Below are 27,237 nucleotides of genomic sequence, written 5' to 3'. Positions count from 1 at the left end.
AAAATATAAAAATTCTATAATAAAAAAATATATAAAATAATGTAATATAAAGTATAAAATTAAAAAAGTCAAAATCTTTACATTTATTATTATTATTATTATTATTAATAATAATAATAATAATAATAATAATAATAATAGTAATTGTGATCCAAGGCACAGCTTAATATAATATAAAATAATGTATACAAAAATATAAACATTTTAAAACTTTATTAAAAACTTCACTGTAAAAAAATATGATCAATAAGTAATTATAAACTGTTTTTATACAGTCCATTTAATGTCATTTAGGTTGAAATTACTTTAACATCCAAGTTGATTGTATTTTAAGGCCCTAACCTTTTTTTACAGTGTTGTTTACATTATTAATAATAATCAGAGTCATGTTGTCCATTTGTGATAGCTGAAAATCAATGTATAGAATATGCATTCGCAGTTTTTATCTGCATTTCAAACACGGCTGATGCAATCAGAGTTCAGAAGTATTTGTTTTACTTTATACATTTTGGGAAATTACATCAATTAATGTTTATGAAGAAAATGTTTACATTTTAATAAAACAAAAACTAAACAGGCCCCACTAACCTTAGTCTGAGCTGGTGGTTTAAAAAAATCATTAATTTTGTCCCTTTTGGCTTTCAGTAGTTCAATGCACACAGGCTTGTTAGCTTTAGCAGTTAAAGGGTTAATTCACCCAAAAATGAAAATTCTACCACTTTCAAGCTCCAGAAAGGTAGCAAAGACATCATTAAAGTAATCCATGTGACTGTGTTCATGTTTATGAAGGGACGCTTTGTTGCTTTGTTTGCGCAAAAACATAAATTACCACTTTTCAAAATCCGTTCATGAGAGCACCACAACGCATGCGTGCTGTGTTGAAGCAAGAACAGATGTAGTTTTGTGAACGCGCGTTGTGAATAAAGTGGTAAATTATGTTTTTGTTTTTTGTGTGCAAACAACAGCTGCCTTGATTCACAGCCATTCAAATGTACTTTAAAATGATTTCCTAGCAAAATCTAAATCAATAAAATGTAGTTATATTCTAGTAGATTTTGTTTTCGGATGGCTGCTTAAGAAGTAACGTTAAGATCAACTTTTTCCTGTTGTTGAAAGGAGATCTTATCTGTTAGCATAAGTATTCAACTAGTTACGGGTGCATGAATCCTCGAAATTATACTTCAGTATGATGGCATAGCCTAATATGAAGACACATTAATGCTATTTGCTCAGTGGATGTTTGTGTGTTTGCTTGGAAGTTATCAAGGTGTTAAAATGGACGAGTACTCAGAGGAAAAGATACCTGGATTTGCAAAACTTTGCATTGTCTTAATAAGAGAACAGAATGGCACGCAAAGCCAAAAAGTTGTTGCTTTTAATATTACATATAGAGAATGGCATGGTTTTATTAGTGTCAACAAAGATAATCTGCTGTGATCTTACGGGCAGAGTAAAGCCTTGTTCTGTTGCTGCTCCTCTGCTAGGGTTGACCTGTGTCTTCAGGGCAGGGCCTTTGTTTCCATCGATTGTCATGTTGGAATTTGCCATTGGTGTTTTATGACGGCATGGAGTGATGTCACCGCAGTACATGGTTTTGTGTTGGGTGTGTGTGTGTGTGTGTATTGATGTGTTTATTCTTACACGACGCTTGTCTTTGAGTCAGGCCTGTCAAAACTGTCTCACCTTCGACTGTCAAAGTCTACCGTAACATTTTGTATTTGCGCAACAGATTATACAGATTATATTTGATTACATGTACACTAATATGTAATGACTGATTCTTGCACAATTAATCCTGATTAAATTATTGTTAGGATGTCTGCATGATATGGGCAAATCTCTTTAATTGTATTAACATGCTCCATGCCATTATTTTGATTATTCCCTAAGATATATAGTTGTTTTACAGCCACTCGCTGTACTGCAACACAACATTTTCAATTCAAATATGATAACACATTAATGAGTCATTTTTATGAAGTTAAATCAAATTGAATTATTATTATTAGGATGTTTACATGACATGGTGGAACCTCTTTAATTGTGTTTATATGCTCCATGCCATTGGTCACTAAGAGGTTTACAGCCATTTTGTCGCGATTCTCTTGTACACAGAAACATTAATGTTCAATTCAAATGCAGTAAGCCTGTTTGTTGCTGCTTTTTTATTTTTCTGCTTCAAATGCATAATATTTTCAAATGCAACATTATATTCAAATACAATGTATTCAAATGCAACATTACCCTTACTTAAACAGATAATTCACCCAAAAATGAAAATTCTGTCATCATATACCAACCAAGCAGTTGACGGTAGCCATTGACTAACATAGTATATTTATATATATATATATATATATATATATATATATATATATATATATATATATATATATATATATATATTTTTTTTATTTTTTTTTTATTTTTTTTTTTTTTTGCAAGTCAATGGCTACCGTCAACTGTTTTGTTACAAGCATTCTTCAAAATATCTTCTTTTGTGTGAAATTCATACAGGTTTGGAACAACTTGAGGGCGAGTAAATGATGACAGAATGCATTTGATTTGATCAAGCACAAAGTATGAGCACCACTAATTATGGTTTTGAGAGTTGAACTTGCATTTGATCCCTGTGAAATGGGAACAGACAGGGGATTTTTTTCTTCTCCGATCTTCATGTAAATTATTTGCAAAGCCCTAAAGGTTTAGACGTTAATTCCTTTCAATGCAAAGCAGAGAAATAAAGGGTGTTTTTAAATGTCAAAAATAATTCTAAAGTTTAATCCAAAAAGTTTGAAACAAATAGCAAATGTGCAGTGATGCAGAATGATTGAAATATTTTTGCCATATATTTTATTTTATTAAATTTTTTGGTTGACATTTTTTTGAATCTAATGAGCTACAGACTTAGAGGCCTTTTACACAATGCCATTTTCAGCTAAAAACAGAAATCGTTTGATGTGTTTTGGTCGTTCATTTACACAACAATGGCATTTTGGGGGCCTGAAAATGCAAACTTTGGAAAACAGGTTTCAAAGTGTACGTTTTTGAAACCGATACCGGTAACGTCTCTGTGTAAACTACAAAAACATGAATTTGTGAAAACGAGGACGTTGTGTGCGTGTGTATTACATGTTCAGTCTATAGGCCTATAGTGTTACTTTTTTTTACAAAGTGACATCGCCATCTACTGGCCTGACAGCAGAATAGTAGCAGTTTAGTTGTTTTCGGATCAGTGATCGTTTTGAAAACGTCTGTACGTGAAAAACTTTTCCATTTTTAGTGCACCAACTCAGGTCTTACTGAGAGTTAATGCTATGGTTTACACCAGGAAAAGGAGAGAAAATGTGTGCATGTATTTTTGACATACCACCTCCTCCTCCTTCGGTTTATGTACTCTTGTTAACTTTTTAATAAATCTGTTCTTTAAATAAAAAAAATAAGTTTAAAAAACAAAATTCAGCACCCACCTGATTGTGGGCTTGAGAGGTAATATTAAAACATAATAAAATAATGTTTTCCTGGATCCTGGTCTTGATTGCTTTGAAATTCACTGTGATTATAGTATAATTTTAACTTTCCACCACTTAAGCTGTTGTGAAATGATTTCATCAAATGTAATTCTAAAGAAGCCGTTTGAGTTTTTCAGCAGTAAATGGTTATTAAATATGTTTCTCAGTAATGTGAAGTGGAACTGTTTCTGGAGTATATTTCATTCGCCTGAAGAAACGTCTATAATTTCCCTTCTGTTGAGCAGTGTTCAGTCATGTTATGTTGTGTTGTAGTTCACTAATACTGTTCAACTCTCCTTCAGTATGCTGAAGATTAGTGTGAATAGATGTTGTGACTAGTGAGTGTTGTTTTTGTTGAGGAATACTTGGATTGAGGTGCTTTTCTAAACCACCGGGGGTCAATAAAGCTTCAAAAACACAATTGCTTAAATCAAAGGTGCTTTTGCACTTATGAGGTTTCCCAAACATTCGTATATTTTGAATATGTTTCTTATTTCAATTATTCACAACTCACAACTGACACTATTTTAGGTGTCCTGAAATCCTCTGCCGTTGGTTGGTGGTGTTGCAATGTGGTCAGTTGCAGGTGTGTGTGTGTGTGTGTGTGTGTGCGTGCGTGCGTGCGTAACAATGTGAATGCAAAGCTGTTTTCAGCATCATTACTCCAGTCTTCAGTGTCACGTGATCCTTTATAAATCATTCTAATATGATGATTCGCTGCTCAAGTAACATTTCTTATTATTATCAATGTTAAAAACAGTCATGCTGATTTATATTTATGTGGAAACCATGATATTTTTCAAAAGAACAGCGTTTATTTAAAAATAGAAATCTTTTGTAACATTATAAATGTTTTTTTGATCAATTTGATGCATCCTTGCTGAATAAAAATACTCAAAACAGTCTTACTAACCTAAAACTATAAATATATATAAATATATATATATATATATATATATAGCAATATGTGTTGTGAATCAATTTAACTTTATGCTTATAAATGGCTACTACAAAGTTTGTTCTCCTCACAGTGTGACAGCTGGTGTCAGGTATAGTCTAATGCACACGCAATCTAGGGCTCAAATTAGACAAACACAGCCTGTTAGTCATGGCAAATAGTCAAACTAATGCACAGTGAAGTACAAAGCACCTGATTCAACAGTAGTTTGCATAAGGGCTTTGTGGTTTAGCATTTCTCTCCCAAAGTTCACAGGTACAGAAAGGTTCCCACATAAAACTCTTTCCTGTTTTCTCTCTGTGTGTCCTTCTACATTTTATTATTTACAAACGCAGTCAGTGACACGTGATTTTCCTCGATCAACTTTCATCCCTTCCCCCTTTCTCTCTGTTTCTCCGAGCTGGGATGTTGTCACTCATTTGAGGGCTGTGCCTGTTTCCGGTACCTGTTCGTACCTGCAGCGGGACAGGTATAAGAGGTGGGCTTGCCGGAGCTCTGCTATGTTTTTCCGTTGGGATCTGGGAGAAGTGCACAGGAACAAGTGCTCACTGGACTACAATATTGGATGTCTGAAGATTTTTTTCCCCTGATTTGTATTTCTACTGCATCCGAACAGGAAGATTTCCCAGGAGATCAACCGCAGAATGGATTGAGATGTTACATGTGCTCTGTGGAGGAAAGTGCGGGAAGAGCGTCAAGGATTGATAGACAACCGGAAGTGCTTTCTGTGATCGGCATAGACTCTGGTCCAGTTTGGTTTACAGGTCAAGATGCCTACAGAGATGCCAGTGTGTTTTGGCTATAACGCCCCCTAGACCTCACATCTGGGATTTATTCCCAAAAACCCACTGAAAGAGTCGCGTTACCAGCAGAGACCACTGACTTTCCTAACATACTTTGTCATTTGGGGTAAATCAAGATGCAGTTCCTGGGTGAGAAACTCTCCGAGGTGCAGACACAAGTGTCGGGTTGGATGGGCAACATGCGCCGCTCATTACAGGAGGCGGTGGAGTTGGTTTCAGGCACTCAGGAGCGTGAGGGAGTAATAGGCGAAGAGGAGGAGGACGAAGAACGAGTGGGAAGGTTTGAGAGGGCCATCTCACCGCTGAGAAGTTTTGCTTCTCGTGGTCGACAGTCCCTTCGGAATCTGTCTCAGCAAAGCCGGCAGCGTTTTTCCCTGCGCAAACGCACGACTACGTCAAACTCAAATAATGTAAGAGTGTGTGTACTCTGCTCTCTCTCTTTCTCGTTCTCGCTTTATCAGACAAATTTTAAGGTATTGTGCTTTCTTTGACCGGTCTTCAATACACTGAGACTGTTCCGAAACATTCATGATTTATTTTTTACTGCATCCTCAAAGTTATTTGGAAAGTCGCTGTTGCGATTTTCTTTGTGAAAGGTAGGACCTTGAGGCCAAAATTATTATTTTTAGTTGTTATTATTATTATTATTATTTTTGTAATGACAACTCTCGGAGAGATTGGCAATGTATTTGGTCTTAGTGAAATAGATCTGCTACGCTGCTGCAGAGCAAGTACCAAGACTTGCTACTGCCAATACATTCACAGCATGTGAGCATGTAAGACATACTGTTGATGCTGCACATGTAACATGCATGATTTAACCCCCGTAGCAGATCTATACAGGTGGAGCTGGGGAAGGGGGAGGGTTTCTGAAAGCACGCTTCAGACTGCTAACGGCAACACTACCGGTATTTGAATCTTGGGCCGCAGCTCGTTGGCCGCTGATTCAACACCAAACAATCAGCTGCGTTATGTAGATGATGATGAGATTGCTATCAAATGAGTAAAGGACCTGCATCATCTAGAGTTGCATGCCAGAACTTGGTATTAATATTAATTATTATTTATTAAAATTTAAAGGCCCACTGAAGTGCCTTGAAACGCTCAGTGTTATTCAATGTGTTGACGTAATTCCCACTGAAACAGGAAGACAGGGTGGGACGTATCGAGCAGCTCCTCCCCTTTTTAAAATAGCCAAATGCATTTCACAGGTCGGCCAGAGCCGTTTAGCTCAGTAAAGTTGTATTTTACAGCTCATGGAAAGCACAGTGTAATAGATTTCCCTTTAAGTTTATAGTGTAATTTATGTTGGTGTTATCTCTTCTACTCGTCAGTGCTAATGCCGATCTGTCTAACCGTTTCTCTTCTTTAATCTCCTTCATATCGCTTTAAAATACAACATTCTGTGCAGAATTCAAAGATGGGTCCGATATGTTTTCTGTTCTGTGTCGACTCGATCACATGATCCGCTCTGTGTATCGTGTTTCTGGACCGGAGCTGCGGAGGTTCGCGTGACACGGACGTGAAACCAGACTTCATTCGCCCCGATGGAACACAGTCTGAATCTATCCCTATCCCTTATTTAGCGCACTGTGTGCCGTTCAATGTGTAGGAAATAGTAAATGTGATTTCAGCAGCAGCTTTCACTGTCTATTTATAATGTAGGGGGCGGAGCTTCAGATTCTAGAGAGCATTTGATTGGACAGAAAACCTGATGAGAAGTTGAAGTGCACAGGATGTCCTCAAAATCATTGATCCATATTAGCAGAAGTGAGAGACTTTTTAAGCTCTTATATCGTCTATATTGCATTTTGATTTCATGGGGACTTTAATTGGTTTTGTTTATTATTATTATTAATCCTTACAATCTGATTAAAATTCCTGTCAGCGCACATGCATGAGTCAGTGTGTTCACATGAAATACTGTTGAACAGGATGTAAGGCGTCCTGAAATATTTTTGCTCGGAATCTCGAGCTGTCTAGGCTTGTTTTTACTGACTTGTATATTTGCTCATCCTCTCATGCTGGGTCATCTGTTTCTCTATATGCATCTCTGTCAGTCATGACAGGTCTTGATCCACCCAAAACTCTTACATTTAATTAGACCACCTTAATTTGGCACCCATCCCACAGACGTGCACATGTCTATATAGAGAGGTTTTAGGTGGACTGTTCAAAAGTTTGGGGTTGATTTGATTTTTGAATGTTATTGAAAAAAGACTCTTTTGCTCACCAAGGCTGTGTTTATTTGATTAAAAATACAGAAAAATCAGTAATATTGTGAAATATTTTTACAATTTAAAAGAACTATTCTATTTGAATATGTTGTAAAATGTAATTTTTTCCTGTGATCAATGTTGAATTTTCAGCATCATTACTCCAGTCCTCAGTGTCACATGATCCCTCAGAAATCATTCTAATATGTTGATTTTCTTCTCAAGAAACATTACTTACTAATGTTGAAAATGGCTGTGCTGCTTTATATTTCTGTGGAACATAGAAATATAAAGTTCAAAAGAAGAACAGCTTTTTTTAATAGAAATCTCATGTAACATGTCTTTACTCTCGCTTTCGACCGATGTAATGTGTTCTTGCTGAATAAAAATATTATTTTCTTTCAATAAATAAATAAAAATCTATCTGACCCCATACTTTTCAACAGTATTGTATGGCCTCGATGAGTATGAAAGCGGATGGCTATATATGTATCTTTTAATGTTTGTGTAATTTCAGGAAAGAGGTTTTGATGGTGTGTTTTAGGTCACTAGTTGCTGCATGACTCATGGATTGTTAGTAAAATATCACGGGACTACCCTAATGATGCTCCTGGAACAGTAGAGCACAAATGTAGTCCTTTCCCTAGTGAGTAGCTACACAAACTAAAGCTGCACATTGACCTTGTTTGTTCTGATGTATGCACATTTTTGTTGAGCCATATACAGTAATATGCAGCATGTTAGCAATTCTGCACAGTATTGTATTGTATGAAACAGTATTTCTTGAACTTTTTTCTGTTCATTTGTATTTTTACATGAGTTTATTTAAATTAATATTTCATTACTAAAGACTATTACAAATAAGGTTTTTACATGAAAGAGAATTCCAGTTAATTCCAGTTGTCTCATTTAGATTCCTAAAAACCAGAACATGGTTTAGTGTATTTGAAATCGGCATGAAATGGATGTCGAGATCATCTTTTCTTCACGATTGTGATGTAAATCCGAGTGAAACGGCTTCTGGAACACGAACAAATGTAGGGCGGGGCTTGATTTCGTCCGTGGGGATGGTTGTGATTTGCTATTGGTGGATTTGATGTGAGTGACAGTTTTCCCGCCCTCGTCGTCAGAGAAGAGAAGAGATGACGCTGCAAGAGGGAGGGGAAGTTATTTTGATAAAAGGACACATACATTTAAAAAAAGAAATCTAATTAAATAATTTATAATAAATACTGCAATATTCCATTAAAAATAAGATTTGTCTGCTTTGATTTCATGGTGACTTTAATATAGGTACATAATCTACATCTAAGCTAATTTCTATTTCATCTGTAGGTCTTTTTTTTAGATAAGAGTTAACATGATCGACGGATGCTAAAACGGCAAAGCTACTTTCTTGGCTGATGTACGATGAAGTAGTTATGAAAAAATAAATCTTTACATTACACAATCAACATTATTCCATCAAAGTATCTAGTTTAAAACCATTTCTGGCTTATCAGTTGATTGCATATATTTTAGTAAAAGAATGTAACTTATTTCAGATAATTATAATGACTTACTGTAGACTTTCACTGTAGATTATTACCGACAGCTGCATTAATGGTATCATAGTAATATTATTCAAACTTATATTATTGCCTCTAATTTGAGGTAAAGAGTTAATATGATTGGCCTGTTATTTATATTTTCATCTAGTCTTTGTCATTATACTTTGGCACTTTTGACACATTTGGGTTTTTTTATACCAAAAGATTAATATATATATATATATTTTAAAAAAAATTTGCCTCTAGTTTCCATTACTTCAAACATAAAAAGCATTACACACGTAACCTTTAAGAGCCTCCAACTCTGTTTGTCTTGTGATGGACACAGAGAGTCTGTTTACGAGGAGGTGGTTTTTTTCCTAGGAACAATTCTTGTACGCCGACATGTTTTGATGTTTTGAGCAGCAGAGTGATGTGAAATGCAAAGTATCTGTTCTGTGTTCAAAAACAAGGCTGGATGATTGAGAGTGTGTGTGTGTTTGTAAAGGACAGTTTCGCCCTTGTGACCATGCCAGCTCATTAAAACATTTATGCTCGAATTCTCGTGTGTGTGTGTGTGTGTGTGTGTGTGTGTGTGTGTGTGTGTGTGTGTGTGTGTGTGTGTGTGTGTGTGTGTGTGTGTGTGTGTGTGTGTGTGTGTGTGTGTGTGTGTGTGTGTGTGTGTGTGTGTGTGTGTGTGTGAGTGAGTTTTGCATTGGAAACAATCACTTTTGCGTGGTGCTGCACCACAATGATAGATTACTTTTTGTAATTCTTGCCAATAGAATGTGAATTGAGAATTTTCTGACCAGATAGATAGATAGATTCATGGTTCTCTAATGTCTGTTCATAATCACATAACATGCACATAAATAAAATCTTTTTATTTTAGTAAGTGTTTTGTTTTAACCTTTTATTTTTGTTCACTGATATTCTTCTTTAATCGGACGTTTGACTGTCATTTAGCTTTTGGTTGATTGTCCAACAATGTGATTTAACTTTGTATTGTGTTGCAATTTAAAAAAAAAACTGCACCGGTCAGCTGACCATTTTATTTGCCAGATGGCATGACTTTACAGTAATCTGAGAATTGAAGTTCTTCTGTCTTTCTTTGCTCTCAGGGTCAGTTGAAGGACTGTGAACCCGAGGAAGTTGGAGTTGCGAAACAGGACACTGAGAGTCTGATCGGGGAAACCGATGAACAAAGTGAAAACAACGACGATGTTGATGGGTAAGAAATGACTCATATCATCATGTTCACTGCTGCCACAAACCTTCAGTTGTCTTTTGAACATCTGAGGATGGTAAACAGAATGTATCATATGCACTATTTAAGCATTAGAGCAGTTTTGGTGACATAACTAAAATGCAAAGCAATGCTACTGACATTTTTAGTGTCTGAGCTGTTCTGAAAACAATGTTGCTTTTCCAGTAACAAACTATTTTCATTTTCACTGGTATCGGGTGACAAAATGCCAAAATTCTGTTTTTACACACGTCTTACAGCCGAATGAATGAATGAGGCAAAAGTCTCAAGTGTCCTGAAATGCCCTCAACTAACATTGGGATTCTTTTCTGCAAATTGTTTGGTTTAGATGATTCATTTTAATGAATGAGTTTAAAAAATAGATTCACTAATTCATTCAGTAGTACTTCATATCCCTCTTAGTAGAAAAAGTATTATTTTGGTAAATGCTGCTGTTTATCTACATGTTTACATTTAAATTGCAGAAATTAGGCTTTTATAGTTTTATTAATGTACATTTGCATGTTCAAGTTTGACATAGTCACCTTAATAACAGTTATTTTATTTATCAAAGTAATTACATAACTTCAAAGTTACAATATAGTTAGCTGTTACCTAACCATTACACTACCATTCAAAAGTTTGGGGGTTTTGAATTAGACATTAATAAGAATATAATATAATTATTCAGTAAGGATGCATTAAATTGATTAAAAGTGACAGTAAAGACATTTATAATGTTACATGATTTCTATTTCACATACACACTGTTCTTTTGTACTCGCTATTCATCAAAGAAAATTAACATTGATAATAATTTAAAAATGTTTCTTGAGCAGAAAATCATATTATACTGATTTCTGAAGGATCATGTGACACTGAAGACTGGAGTAATGATGCTGAAAATTCAGCTTTGATCACAGGAATAAATTACATTTTAGGATTTATTCAGATTGAAAAAAGTTTTTTAAAATTGCAATACTATTTCACATTATTAATAATTTTACAGCATTTTTGATTAAATAAATGCAGCCTTGGTGAGCATGAGAGACTTCTTTCAAAAACATTAAAAATATCTACCGAAAGCAACTTTTGAACGGTAGCGTATATTCACTCAACATTCATGTCAATGATCACTCATTTGATAAGAGGAGTGTTGTGGATGCTCAGACTGTCTCCTAGTGGTCATGAAATGCATCAAAGTTTCGTTCTCTCACTGTAGAGTTATGTGCGGGGTGTTTTCATGCGTTTTCATCTGTTCAGTCTTGGCACAGAGAGCAGAATCGGTCAGGCCCTACATAGGCTGACTCGGGTAAGAAGGAGAAACACATCTACCGATTCAAACACGCCAGACGTCCCGGATGAGGAGGAGTCCAAGGCGCTACCTGTTCTTGAGGTGCATTTCCATTTCAGTTCTCTTTTTTCTTTATTATTTATCACAATAATGTAATGCAATGCGCAATGCATCATTACATTATCTTTGTGTATAAATTCATATATATATATATATATATTATTGTATCATATAAAAGTGCTCCTTGTGCACCTGTCTCAATGTGTATTTGTGTATATTTCTGCATGATCAGTCTGCAGCTCCTCTGCTGGACTCCAGCGTTTTACGTTCGAAGGTTGATCTGGCAAAGAAACGAAGCATAAAGCGTTCCAGGCCGACGCGTGCCGTCCGACAGAGAGGCACTCTGTTCGCGCTGACAGAGGGAACAAACCCTGACTGGAGGTTCTGCGACTCCACAGGTGGGATCTTTATAGACACTATAATTCAAATGTTTTTAAAGAAGTCTCTTCTGCTCACGAATGCTGCATTTATTTGATCAAAATTACAAAAAAACAGTAATATTTTTACCATTTAAAGGGTTAGTTCACCCAAAAATGAAAATTCTGCCAGTATTTACTCACCCTCATGTTGTTGCCATCCGTAAGACCTTCGTTCATCTTCGGAACACAAATTAAGATAGTTTTGTTGAAATCTGAGAGCTGTCTCACTCCTCCATGCTTCTAAGGGATTGAAACTTGCCGGCCCCGAAAAGTTATTAAAGACATCGTTAAAATAGTGCAAGTGACTACAGCGGCTCAATCTTAAGTTTATCAAGCGACGAGAATACTTTTTGTGCACAAAACAAACAAAAATAACAAAAATGGGCCTCTAGTCAGTTCACTAGTGTAATAGCGTAAGCTTCTGTTGTTGTACGTCACACGAATCACACACATGACCAGCGACGGCCAATAGTGAGCCTACGTGTGACGTACAACACAGAAACACTACGCTATTACACTAGTGAACTGACTCGAGGCCCACAGAGAAGGAAATTAATAGATGAAATAAAGTCGTTATTTTTGTTTGTTTTTGCGCACAAAAAGTATTCTCGTCGCTTGATAAACTTAAGATTGAGCCACTGTAGTCACTTGGACTATTTTAACCATGTCTTTAATAACTTTTCGGGGCTGGCAAGTTTCGAGTGAGACAGCTCTCAGATTTAATAAAAAATATCTTAATTCGTGTTCCGAAGATGAACGAAGGTCTTACGGGTTGGAACAACATGAGGGTGAATAATTACTGACAGAATTGTCATTTTTGGGTGAACTATCCTTTAAGATAGATATTTTCTATTTGAATATATATTAAAATGAAATTTTATTCAAGTGATGCAAAGCTGGATTTTCAGCATCATTACTTCAGTTTTCAGTGTCACATGATCCTTCAGAAATCATTCTGATATGTTGATTCACTGCTCAAGAAACATTTATTATTATTATCAATGTTGAAAACAGTTGTCCTGCTTCATATTTTTGTGAAAACCTTGGGTTTTTTCACCAGGGTTCTTTGAATAAAAAGTTTAAAATAGCAGCATTGACCCCAATCTTTTGAACAGTGATGTATCAATCTATTACAGATGCAAAAGATCAGTGTTCCAATGGCGGGGACTCAGAATCAGAAGAAGAGCCGTCCCGGGACGCCGTGTCCTCTCCAGCCCCCTGCAAGCCGAAGAGAGTCCCTATGTTTCCTGGGATTGACCCTTCGGCCCTGATGGTATATGTCAGTATATATTGTATATGTCAGGTTTTGGAGGCTGGTGTCTCCATTAGGATGCTTGACCTTAAAAGGATAGTTCAACCAAAAATTTTATTTCTGTCATCATTTACTCACCCTCGAGTTTTTCCAAACCTGTATGAGTTTCTTTCTTCTGCTGAACATAAAAGAAGATATTTTGAAGAATATGGGGAACAGTTGATGGACCCCATTGACTTCCATAGTATGAAAAAAAAACCTATGGAAGTCAATGGAGCCTATAAATTAGAGTATTTTTTTAATAACAAAGATTAATACATCCTGTAAACACACATATTGCTTATTGTTAATTCATGTTAGCTAATTCATTCATTAAGGCTAACAAATGAGACCTTATTGTAAAGTGTTACCAATATTTTTAATACTGGTGGTAAACCAACAAGACCAGCACTAACCAGCATAAATCAGCCTCAACTAGCATAAAACTCTAGTCTCAGTCTCAGTGGTTTCAACAAGCATAGCGTTGTCTCGTCTTTCTCTTCAGGCACAGCTAAAGCGGAGAAGTGGAGTGGTGGAAGCAGAAAGTCCAACAGAACCCCAGACGCCTCCGTCTGTTCCCGCACGCTCTCCCCGCACACCCAACATGACCCTCGGCCCCAGAGTGCTGCCCCCTGTGGACGCCAAGGACAGCGCGTACGTGCCACTCTCATTCTTCACTTAATCCTCTTGGAAATGAAATTGTCAAAATTCTGTTGAATTCATTTTGGTTATTTCAATTGAATGATCCATAATAAATTAACATCCATATGAAACAGAAGTTACGACAGTCTTTCCTGAGTGAAACTACAGTTCAACACACTGCAGCTAAAGAAAAAAACCCACCAAATTAAGAAAAATCTTGTGTGCTGCAAATACTCACAATGCAACCAAATACTGAAACGCTGCAAAGCCTTACAAAATATTCAAGTGTGCTATTAGTATACTTCTTTTAAACTAAAAAATAAGAAAGTATAATTTCAGTATACTTTTTATGTACTTGTCAGAAATATACCGTATTATATATATATATATATATATATATATATATATATATATTATATTGTATTATATTATATTTGGCCTGTACTTGTACTCAATCTTTTGATCAAGATATACATAAAAGTAAAAGTAATTATTCTAAGTGTACTACTTGGCTTATAGTTGTTTAATCTTTTGATTGGTTAAATCTTTTTTTCACATAGTTTTACGTACTGTCTTATGAACTTGCATTGTTTGAAAATATTGATTTATAAAGAAAACAGATGTTCCGAATGTGATTTTTTGTGTCCATTGGTAGTGTTATTAGTGTACATAGGACTTCACTTCAAATAAAGTACAGTTAAAGGTATTTCAAGTATAAAAAATAATACCTAAATAGGAACATAGTAGTGCAACAATGAGTATGATGTTAAGTTCACTTAAAGAAAATTTACAAGTATACTTGCAGTATAAAACTACTTAACTAGTATTTTACTGAGAGAAGACTTAAAAGTGTACTTATAAACTGGTTCAATAAAATGTTCTACAAGTACTTATTTAGTAAACTATCAGTATATCTATGTTCACTTGTAGTATAGTTGGAGTACAAATGTAGTAGTAAAATTATACTACTAATACATTGATATTAGTATACTTACGACATAAAGTATACTTAAAAATATACTTAAACTTTACTTAAAGGTATTGTAGGTAGAAATCCACAAAAATACTTTTTGTCAAAATTTGTTTAAACTGTCTTTATATATCAATGCATAATTAAAATGTAAGTACTCTGGAAAAGAAATTATAAAAATCGAGTGTCTGTAGTCCTCTTAGGACTACAATAAACACAGCTCATTATTCCATTATCTCCCACTCCCTCCCTTATCGGCTCCTTCCAAAGCCACGCCCCCAAAACAAATGAACGCGCGATCCCGGCCATTCGCTCAGCTGGAAGAGTCGGACGTGTTTACCAGTTTTACCAGATGTAGTGACATCATGTCAGAATCACAAGTAATAAAATAACTAACTTTATCAGTATGAATATAAACAATTAACATGGCTGTTAGTACTCACTATCCAGTTTGCATAACGATACTTGTAAAGTTTAAAATATTTTACTAGCTCGTAACGGAATCAAACTCAATATAAGGCAAAGCTATAAATAGCTTCATTGATACACGTTTGCCGTTACTATCAGTTACACTGTGATGAAGGTGAATTTGTAAGATTCATAACATAAGATTGTTTACAGATAAACTGAATTACATACACTCAAACACCTTCTCACAACTGCATTGCAGACCCAAGATAATATAACACACACACACACACACAACATATATTGTATAGCACATACAGATACAACATAAAGACATATGTAAACATATGTAGAGCATATAACAACAAACCAAACGTGAAAAAACGGAGTAGGTAGAGTTCACGGTGAACATAGGAACACAGTTTAGGCAGAGGGTAAAGCTAGGTATAAAAATAGATCCCCTAAACTTTTTAACCTAAAGTTAGATTCGGCGAAATTAAATAAAACAGCTTTCGACTGCAGATAGGCCTATTGCTTATTTATCGTCTCAACCCTGGCTCACTAACAGTAACGTTAACGTTATACCAGTCGACACCAAAGTTACACTGTCATAGCTAAGCCAGTACCGTTAGTTATGCTACGTAACGTTAGGTAGCTAATATTAGGTAGTTAGGTGTGCTAGTGATACATGCTTCATGAAAAAATAAATGCCATCAAAATGAAAACAGCAAGATTACCTGTCCAGCAGAAATAAAGCCATCATGGAGTCACTTTCAGCCCCTTGAGATCACTCAGTAGTAGCCGACGCTGGAAAGTCACGCCGACTCTCTTATGATTTCTTTATTTATCCAAAGACTTTTTGTTCATAGCCTTTTCAAATACTGTCTTCCTTTTTTTAACTCGTTTGACTTCGCTGCCTCTATATGCAGGTAACGTTACTGAGAATTGTGACTGTTCTTTCTCTGCCATAATTGTTTGTTATTACTAGCTTCCGTTCCTTTTCAAACGGGTGCGCGCATTTGGGCTCCTCCTGTATCAGCAGAGGTGGTATCCATGGTAGCGAGGGAGAGTGACAGTCGCCCCAGCCAATCATTTCTTTCGTCCCGAATGGAATAATGAGCTGTGTTTATTACAGTCCTGAGAGAACTACAGACACTCGATTTTTATAATTTATTTTCCAGAGTACTTACATTTTAATTATGCATTGATATATAAAGACAGTTTGAAAAAAATTGGAAAAAAATATTTTTGGGGATTTCTACCTACAATACCTTTAAGTATACTTAATAAAATTAACAACTTTAAGTACACTTATCTTTATTAGGGACCCCAGGCAAAGACAGAAAACGTGCTGCAAATGACACAAACTTTAACGTATTTATTAGATAGATAGATAGATAGATAGATAGATAGATAGATAGATAGATAGATAGATAGATAGATAGATAGATAGATAGATAGATAGATAGATAGATAGATAGATATATAGATAGATAGATAGATAGTTTATTGTGGCGCTTCATTTAGTAACTTTTAGCACATTTATTTGGATCCGTAATGATGAATTCAATGAGAATGATCTGAAGTATGTTAAGTGTAGTAATTTGTAATAATTGTGATTTATGTAAATCCAGGTCCGGCTCTTCACCCTCATGGCTGCTTGAGCTCAAATCCAAGAAGCGATTGAATCAACCTGAAAGTGAAGCATGAATCTGTGTAGCTCAGGTGAGTGTGTGTCCAGAAATCACCCCGTCCACTCCTCTGATTCCTCCCTGAATTATGAAGTGCCCTGAACTTTTGATGAGGGTTTTCCTGAAATCTTTCACATAATATTTGCTCTAATGTTCATTATGATTATAGAGCATACACTCAGCATAAGAAAATGTTCTATATAGAACCATAAAGGCTTCTGTCAGGTGTTTTATATATAGTACCTTTTAGGGGTTCCGGAATCAATTTATGGATTTATTTTAATTTAATTAATTGATTAACTTTAATTAAATGTTTTGAATTAAACAGCTGGTAAACATACTTTATCACTAGAAAAGACATTGCAATTATCCGGTAAACATGAAAATATTATGCAATCATTTCTGCTTGAAATTGAGTCAAGAACCCTAAGTTTCTATATAGAACCCCTTGGAACCTTTTCTTCTACGAGTGTAGGGTGGGACATTTGTATGTTGCTCCCTTCATTCCCAGTAGAGAGTGACAAAATCCACTTTTATATCACTTGGACTTTTTTTGGTTGCAAATGTCAGTTCTTCCAGTTTTAGAAGGCCGTTTACTCTTTCCTCACAGGTCTGATGCAGTTTGTTGAAAGGAAATCTGGAAGGAAGTCTGTTTGATGCCACTAAGATGCCAAAGGAACTGACATACCTAAATGAGAAGTGCAATGAGCCTTTCATTCTCATACTGACTGATTATCAGATATGTTTTTCAAATATATGTCCCTGGACTTAAATGTTTGTAGGCTTTGCCAAGATGATGTCGTGTTCTGTCCATCTCTGATCATGGGTAAAGCAGATATCAGTATAGCTACACGCTACAATGCACTTTAAATGAGTCACGCCACTGGAAATTGTGCCTTGAGGTTTTGGGCATTACTTTGCATTTGATCTAGATTTTTCTTTAAATCAGATTTTAAATATTGTGTTTCTAAAAGATGTTCATTATGGCATTGCTATATAAACATATTTTTCTTTCTCTTAATTGTTTTTGTTCTGTTTACATTGTGCCATACCTTTAAGACCTATTTCTAAACATAAAATTATTTTATTCTCTGTATTTCTACTTGAATTAAAGTAAGCAGAGAAGCATCAGCTAATAATTGGGCTGGTTATCATTTATGATGTTTTATTTTGCTTGGTTGCCCATGTCCTTACAGTCCGGCCAAGAACACTTTTACTAAACACAAATCTGAGTTATTATAGGCTGTGTTTTTAGTTGTGTTCCTTTTGAATGTTTTTCAGTCATTTTCAATGTTTGTTTATTGACTTCAGCTGTGTAAATTGCTGCTAGAGAAAAATGTTTACTTTAATGTTGGGCAACGGGAGTTGTGTTTTATAAAAAATGAATTATGAATTACAATTGAGGGATATCTTCATTAAATATTTTTTCAAAATGGGAAGCATGTTTGTCTTTGTGTATACCTAACGTTTGCTTATGTGTGCCAGGACTGAGATATCAGTAGATCAAGCACAGGGGTTTGAGAATTAGATGGAAAAAGGGGGAAGTGTCATGGGCCGTCATTCATTTTCATATATTTTCACTCACTCTGGGTAATATTTTTGTGGAAAATGTCTGTATAAAAAGTTTATGAATTACACATTTTGGTCAAGTGATCTGTAAGATGTCTAATAAACACTTTATCATCGTAATGTACAGTGCGATAACCATACATCCGAATCTACTTTTTCAGTAGGCTAGTGTTTAAGCACAAACGTTGGCGTTTAATTTAAATGCAAGTAGCAGGAGGGTTAGATGTTGTTATACAGTTCTATGGAGATCTGTAGCCTACAGCTGATTTATGTCCATATTTATTTATGTAAAGTTAGGCTAGCCTACACTCTGTTACATTTTTGTTCAAAATTAACAAAATGTAAATACTAAGTCAATAACTCATGAATCCTTCTTCCAAAACGTGTTTTTTGTCTTATCTTAATTCACTAAACGCCTGTTATAAGTGTTTATTTAGACCTGTCGGGATGGTTTTCGCGGGAAGCATGCGTCGCCCGTGCATGTCATCATATCCGTAAACAGAGTAAAGTTGCTCCGGCTCATAGGATGCTTCTCAATATCCCTCCTCGCTCCTCCGTCCTCCATGCTATGACCCGGAAACCGATCGAGCTCAGCCATCTTGAAGGACATCTCAATTCTCCAATTGCACCGCGAGGAGGCGAGGATCGAGGAGTGAGGAAGCTTCCTGAGGAGTTATGAGCGAGGATACACAGGTGCATCCTATGCGGAAGTGTTTTATTGACAAAACGTGACGCACGTATCAATTCTCCTCCCATTTCACATCGATCACAATCGTTTTAATTTATACTTTACCTTTGCAGTTTATCAGGGCTGCCAACTCTCACGCATTGAGCGTGAGACACACGCAATTGACCCAATTCTCACGCTCTCACGCCACACCCCCGATTTCTCACGCTTAAGTGTCAACCCGGTAGGTAAAATGCCTGAAAGATGAGTTTATCTATATATCTACCTGTTGAGCCACTCGCGATCGACTAGTTATACCGCAAATTAGTTAAATATCCCGTAATCTAGAGTAAAGATATTGTGCTCCAAACCGCGCGCACGGCAGAGGTAAGCGAGCGAGAGACCTTGCGTGTGCAGACCAACCCCCCCCCCCCCCCCCCCCGTTGGAGTAGTCTCACGCCAAGCTAAACTCAAAAGTTGGCAGCCCTGAGTTTATATAAACCACACATCACACATATTTCAACAGGGTAGGCCTATCTTGGTTTATTATTATTTATTATGAATTTCTTAAATAACCAAACTTTAACAACATAAGGGCAGATTCTTTGAGCGCAGCTGATGACGCTGTTAAGTGACGCTCGAATTATCAAGTATTCCAATGTATAAAAAAGCTGTCATTCGATTCCTCCATCCTCATTTTCTTTCCTTGCAGCCTTCCCTCGCATCCTACAGGGGGAGGAGCTAAGACGCAAGGAAAGGATGCGAGGAAAGGAAACGAGGATGCACAAATAAGAAATGAGAAGCACCCATAGACTGTAAAAAAAATAGCTCCGGCTACTTTGACGTGTGTCTGGTGTGAGAGTGCCAGAGGTTCGTTGTCAGAACGAGCGAGAAAGGTTGACAAGAAGCGGCTAAATCTTGAAACTCTGGGGAATCACCAGGTTTTCTTACGAGAGGTTCTCTCGTATTGCGTAAGTTAGCTTACGCTACGGGAAAGGTTAATCTTTTCGAGATATTGAAGCCAAAAAATTATCCTTAATTTTTGTATCCATTGTCAACGCAGTGCAGCAGCTAGCAGACCTAGAGCAGGCTGTCTAGCGTGCTCATAGGCTGCCCTGCGGGAACTGCAGCAGTCTACCATTGAGCCCGATGTGATGTCACGTCCAATGAAGGGCGCTCGCGCCTTCACAGCGTCAAAGCCCGCCAGTATGGGCATGGCTTAGCGTATATAAGCAGGGCTCGTAGGCTGTATTCTCTGATTGTCATCTCTTCAGCGAGCTCTCCGCAACGCTGGATCTAGAGAGAAGCCGCCGCCGTTGAGGAAGCGACAAGCCAGCTTAGGACAGTGCCTGAAGAAGCCGGCCGTATTCGCCACCTTCAGCCATCCGTGCGATCTACACTATCCGGCGACGTATCCTTTTTTCTTGCAAAACTCTGTCTAAAAGAGCAGCGAGCGTCTTTTTCAAGATGCCTCGCACTTCCTGCGGCTCGTGTGGAGCCACGCTCAGCGACGGAGACCGCCACGAGATCTGCGCTCTCTGCCTGGGCCAGGAACACGCAGCCCTCGCCCTCTCCTCTGGAGGATGCGAGCTCTGCGACGCGCTTCTGATGTCGACCCTGCGGGCTCGACTCGAAGCTTTCAACCCCACTCCACCCTTTGCCGGACCGCGCAAAAAGAAGCGCCGTTCCCATAGGATGCCAGAGCCTAGGGCCACCACGACGCGCTCGCCGCATTCTCTCCCGCTAGCCTCGCTCTCGCCTTCTCCGCCTCCCCTCACCGACGCGCAGCTGCCGCCCACGTGCCGCACTGCTGTCGCTTCTGATGACGAGGCCGAGGAACAGGCCACTACGGACTGCTGTTCCATCCTGGCATCGGACAGCGAGAAATGGTCGGGCTCTCACCACTCCTCCGCCTCTTCGATCCAGGAATCCGGCGGGACCCGGGCTGGAGTGGACGCTGAGCTGATGCGCCTCCTCTCTCAGGCTGTCGAACGACTCTGGCTCGACTGGTACTCCGCCGCCGGACAGGCCGCTTCCGCTCTGCACTCGATGGCTGTGCTTCAAATTCTACAGGCCGACCTCCTCCATGAATGGGATGAGAAGGGCCGGGACCCAGCTGCCGTTACAGACTTGAGGAGCGCGACGGGTCTATCACTCCGCGCTACCAAGACTGCAGCCCAAGCCATCGGAAGGTCTATGGCCGCGTTGACCGTCACAGAGAGACACCTCTCTTTGGCCCAGCGGTGAGCGGGCTTTTCGACCGTTTTTCGGAGGTTCAAAAGACCACGCAGGCCATGAATCTCTTCCTGCCTCGATGCTCAAGTTCCTCTACAGGCCGCTCATGTGTACTGCCGCCTGCACGAGCCACCACTCAGCGCCCATCGCAGCCTAGCCAGCCTTCACAGCGACGTCAGGGCGGCCACCCTAGGTCGCGCTCGGACAGCCGTCACAGGCCGCCGCCCACCAGAGGGCCTCGGCATAAGATCGCGCTGAAGCCCGAGCACGCGAAGCCTTCCTAGCGTCAGCGGGAAGGAAAAGACGGCCGAGTCCCGCTGCGGCCGGACCGCCGTCAAAGCTTTTCTCCCTGTCAATCCCCTTCAAACAGGCTACTACAGTGGTTGATTTAGCAGATAACGAGCCGGTAGAAAAACCCTCTCGCCTGCACACAAACGCCGTTTTCACGGCAACCCAGAGAAATCTAATAAAGAGTATAATATCTGGTAATCCGGCTCACGCCGATTGTGTTTTAAGTGTAGACAAAATGCCCACTTCCCAGTGTTGACCCCTACTCACAAGTACAACACTTCCCGTGTCTTTCACAAAGCCCACTCTCATAAAGCAGACAACAGCTGCTCGAGTGTTGAATGTAAGAAGTGTGTTCAGTCAGGTTATGAACGTAAGTCACGTGCCCGCCGGCAAGCGCTCACGCTTACTAACACATGCCTCTCCCCGAGCACCGCCCGTGCATTTAAGCGTTGTCACAAAACGCAGGGCGATCATAAAAGGCGATCATAAAAGGCTCCCCATCCAAAGCGATCGGGACGTCAAAGCTATGTGTAAGTCTCGTGCCCGCACAAAAGCGCTCACGCTTACTAACAAGATCTGCCAAAGACTCTGTTCACGCATCAGTATAAGTGATAAAAGGGCACTCCCCATTCACGGCAATCGGGACGGATCTTATGTATCAGCCTGTCACGGCTGTCAGCGAGCTGCCGCTTGCAAGCACCGAGGGCGTGCGCGATCAGAACCTGGAGACCATTCGCCCCCTAGCTACATATATAGAAGCATGGGAAGCCATCCCAGGGGTTTCACAATGGGTGCTGAGCACAATAAGGCACGGCTATTCGCTACAGTTCGCTCGCCGCCCCCCGCGCTATCAAGCTCGAACCGCGACAACTGTGAATCCAGAAGTAGCACATCTACTTCGCGCAGAAATAGTGTAGCTGCTGTGCAAAGGGGCCATAGAATTGGTACCTTCGCGCAGAAATAGTGTATCTGCTGTGCAAAGGGGCCATAGAATTGGTACCGCCTTCTCTGAGCGAGTCAGGCTTCTACAGCCGTTATTTTCTCGTACCCAAGAAGGACGGAGCCCTCAGACCCATCCTAGATCTGAGACGTTTGAACAAGGTGCTTATGAAAAGACCGTTCAAAATGCTTACAACCAGAAAAATCCTTGCGCACGTTCGCCCGAGGGACTGGTTATTTCTCTCGATCTAAAGGATGCCTATTTCCAGATTCAGATAATACCCCGTCACAGGCCATTTTTCTGGCCCGCGTTGCTGGCCGCCTTATTTCCCACTTATCTGGGTTCCCCGAGAATCCCTGGGACTCATTGTGGATGCTTGGCGCGCACGGCGTTGACAAAGGGTTCCCGTAGCGTAAGCTAACTTACGCAATACGAGAGAACCTCTCGTAAGAGAATGTATCGGTTACCTAACGTAACCTCGGTTCTCTCTAGAAGAGGGAACGAGTATTGCGTAACCTGCCGTGCCGTGCTCGCGCCACGAGGGTCTTCGCTTCAGTCGATGAAAACCAGAGTATACAGCCTACGAGCCCTGCTTATATACGCTAAGTCATGCCCATACTGGCGGGCTTTGACGCTGTGAAGGCGCGAGCGCCCTTCATTGGACGTGACGTCACGTCAGGCTCAGTGGTAGGCTGCTGCAGTTCCCGCAGGGAAGCCTATGAGCACGCTAGACAGCCTGCTCCAGGTCTGCTACCCTTACGTTAGGTAACCGATACGTCCTTTTTTACGCACTGAACAGAGGAGAGTCTGCTGGCGAACAGAGATCGCGACAGAGCTCAAAACGATAATCAACTTTGCCTTTGCTTTTCGGAGATGGTGTGTTTATTACTCAACAGGTGAGTAAGGTATTTTATTGAACAGATAAACTGACACATGTAGCTCTCTAACAGAGTTTACTGTAAAGCATTATCTATTGTGAAGATCATTTCATTATTGTTGTTGTAGCTGTGCTGGAATTTATTTTCAAGTAAGTAGCATGTCTATTAACGGGTGAAGATACTGTTAAGAAGACACAGCAAATGAACGCGCTCTACATCAATAAGCGCGATCTCCGGCCAATTAGAGCGCTCTCCCCTGCGTGACGTCAGCCAATGTGTGCCTGGTGAAGAGAGATAAGCATTAAGTTTCCTGAGGCTGAAACAACAGCAAAACTTCTCCATAAAGCGGACATTCCTTTTAGTGAGTCATTGAAAATACGTAAGTGCGATTCTCTGTGCTTTAATTTGGTGACTTTATTTGTTAGTCAAGTGATTGTATGACTTATTGGTTTATTATCGTCAGCTTGTTCACTCGCACAAACAGTATAGTAATTTGTGTGTACAAGTTCATCTTCTGTATTGCCGCTTAATAAGTTTAATTCTTCATTCAGTAGTTTAATGGATGTTTGTAGGTAATACATTTATAGTATTTAGTATATTACATGTGTGGATTATTGATTTCATGTCGTTCGTCACATTTACCGTGCCATTTAATAACGTAGCAAAACGACCTTTTACCTACTTTATTCCGCGCGCTTCATGCGTCACCTAGTGGCACTACATAGTATTGTAATAATGTTTATTTCAGTATGTGTTATATACTTTAAGGATATGATTATTTCTAGCCAATGGTTATAAGTTATTGTGATTATTGTTTACTCATTGTTATCTTTGTTATTTACAGACCACATCTATAAATGTCCACTATATGAGACTTTTGAACAATAAATGCCTGTGGTCTGACTGTGCTATCATGTCTGAATAATGCCTGTGGTCTGACTGTGCTATCGTGTCTGAATAATTTCATTCAATTCTGTAAACTGAATCCTGACTCAGATGTCCTGACCGACACACCAGTGCGAACACGCACCCACCTGAACTAGTACATATAGAATAAATTCCTTTTTCATATTGGTCCTTCGAGCCGGATAGTGTGTTTAAACTGGACTAAGGATGTCAGAACCCCAGAGTATAGAATATCAGATCCAAGGTGCACGGCCTAGACGTTCAGTTCGCCAGCCAGCATACCTACAAGATTTCGATGTTCAGTATCCAGCGAACGCTAATGTTACCGTACCTTTCATACAGATAGCACAGCAGACACATGGGCGAGAAGATAAACAATGGGACGATACCCCAATTGCTCGTCTGCAAACCACCAGAGATTACAGCTCAGACGAAGGAGCCAAAGGTGGAGCACCTGATTCTTTAGAGGGAACAAGTCCACAAAGAGAGCCATGGTTTCTCATTAGAGACCAGTGGAGTGCACAAGATGACTACACCCGCTCCTTACCTCTGGATCTTCACGCAACAGTGCATGACATTGAAAAAGAGAACAAAGAGCTTCGTCAATCTCAATTATCAATGAAGGAGGAGATCAGACGACTGACAGAAATCATGCAAGACATGTTAACGAGAAGCCAGTCAAGTCAGAGGTCATCGCCCACTGCTAAACAACAGTATCTATCCCAAACAACTCCGGTGCCTTCACCTAGAACGATTTACAGGGAGTCAGAAACACCTGTGCAGGAACCATCACCCAGTGCTCATCCGATACCAGCTCCACGTAGAATTCCCACACCACAGAGCACAAATCCTTACAGTACAGACAGTAATGCCTATCATGTTCCTCCTTCAGTTCAACATCAGAACGATGGCACCCTTTCTACTGGTAGAGTAGCTGCCCAGGTTCCCTCCAGTATGTCTGACCCCTACAGACATTACCTGAGTAAAAAACAGTCAGAGATGGATAGATCAGCCCCTATTCCCTCAATGCCCGTGGCGCATTATCCCATCCAGCCCTACTGGTTACCATCAAACCAACCGAGACCACAGATGAATGTGAATAGACAGGAGACAACCTACAGAGGTCCTCAGCCAACTATACCTGATTTTTCCCGTCGAGACCCAGGCGAATTCGCCCGCCTTAAGTTAGCCTTGACTAATTTTTTGCCAGAGGACGCAACTGAACTCTTTAAGTACCAGGTTCTAGTTGACCACTTAAAGTTAATGGAAGCTCGCCTGATAGCAGATTCATTCTTGAATTCCCTACTAATAGCTACTGTTATGGACTCCCAGGATGTCCAGTCTGGAGATACTGCAGGCTTTGAACGCTTTGCTCTACAAATCCAGGCACTGGTAGGTCTACTGAAGACACTGGGCACAGAAGGAGTAGTTGAATTACGGTGTGGATCTCATGTGGCTCGTCTCCTCACTAAACTACCTCCTGAGTTGCGGTCATCCTTCAGAAGGCATATGAGTTACGAACCAGGTACTGTGTACACACTGCTTGACTTCGCTAAGTGGCTTAAGTTTGAGTCATGGTGTCAAGACCATGAAAGCATTGGTGGAGACAAAGTTCACAGAGTCAGACAAAGAACAGACTTCCGTAGTAATTCCAAGGTGAAATATCACGCAACCACAATACTCCATGGTGCAGATCAACCATCATTACCGGTGTTGCCACAGCCTGCTAAGAGCACAAATCAAAGCAACGCCTTCTGCCCTTACTGTGATGAGAAAACCCATTACCTGAGCCAGTGCACGTCCTTCCAAGCACTTTCCAAAGACCAAGTGACTGACTGGATAAAGTCGAATAATAGATGTTGGAAGTGTGGACGCTCCCACCGAGCTGCGCAGTGCACTCTGAAGAAGCCATGTCGTCTGTGCAATAGATTACATTTGCAAATCCTCCATGATGTGAATGTTATGCCAACGAAGGAAGGCACCTGCCTTGTCTGCTCTACCAATACACCGCTGTACATGGACAGGCCTGAAGGGTCCAATCGAGTCCTTCTTAAGATCATCAGAGTTATCTTGCAACACAAAGGTCAGAGCTTAGACACATATGGCGTGCTCGATGACGGTTCAGAGCGCACAATACTTCTGTCATCTGCAGCTCAAAGACTAGGTCTCACAGGGAAGTCAGAGGATTTAGCCTTGAGGACTATAAGGCAGGACATAACAACACTCCATGGCACAGCAGTTTCCTTCAGGATCTCAACGCCATCTCAACCAAATAAGAGCTATCTCATCGAGAGAGCCTTTACAGCGGAACCCCTGAGCCTAGCAGAAAATTCTTATCCGGTTGCAGCCCTTCAGCAGATATACAGCCACTTGAGAGGTCTACCACATCAGCCAATTCATAAAGCCAGCCCAATGCTGTTGATCGGAGCAGACCATCCTAACCTAATAACCCCTATAGAACCAGTCCGCCTTGGTCCACCAGGTGGTCCGGCTGCCATTAAGACACGTCTGGGTTGGACTCTGCAAGGTCCAGCACGAGTTCTTGAAGAGAAGTTGAAGTCACAGCAGTGTTTGCATATCACCATTAAACCTTCAATGGTGGAACTTTTTCAGAATGTCGAGAGACTCTGGCAGGCCGATGTCCTCCCCATTAGATCCGAAGGGCTGCTCACAAGGTCAAAACAAGATCAAGAAGCTCTTACCCTTTTACAG

The 27,237-nt window shown here is 39.6% G+C and overlaps 1 protein-coding gene across 2 annotated transcripts in view; it reads left to right on the top strand.

Annotated features, from left to right (window-relative positions):
- Positions 1 to 18,472, top strand: part of tnks1bp1 (tankyrase 1 binding protein 1) — a 37,668-nt gene extending 19,196 nt beyond the window's left edge. The window contains exons 4-10 of one of the 2 annotated variants that reach the window (XM_077241798.1): positions 10,140 to 10,249; positions 11,528 to 11,660; positions 11,851 to 12,016; positions 13,174 to 13,310; positions 13,834 to 13,982; positions 16,983 to 17,073; positions 17,650 to 18,472. In XM_077241798.1, the coding sequence (XP_077097913.1) occupies positions 10,140 to 10,249; positions 11,528 to 11,660; positions 11,851 to 12,016; positions 13,174 to 13,310; positions 13,834 to 13,982; positions 16,983 to 17,058 (771 nt within the window). In that variant the 3' untranslated portion in view covers positions 17,059 to 17,073; positions 17,650 to 18,472. Of the gene's footprint in view, positions 1 to 10,139; positions 10,250 to 11,527; positions 11,661 to 11,850; positions 12,017 to 13,173; positions 13,311 to 13,833; positions 13,983 to 16,982; positions 17,074 to 17,649 lie in introns of those variants that run through there. The other variant, XM_077241799.1, reaches the window with a different exon arrangement.
- The last annotated feature ends 8,765 nt before the right edge of the window (positions 18,473 to 27,237 follow it).

The sequence above is a fragment of the Siphateles boraxobius genome, unplaced genomic scaffold (assembly GCF_051911475.1).
Source record: "Siphateles boraxobius isolate OS27281-9 unplaced genomic scaffold, OSU_SipBor_1 24, whole genome shotgun sequence".
Taxonomy (NCBI): Eukaryota; Metazoa; Chordata; class Actinopteri; order Cypriniformes; family Leuciscidae; genus Siphateles; species Siphateles boraxobius.
This window is presented reverse-complemented; position numbering and strand designations above follow the sequence as displayed.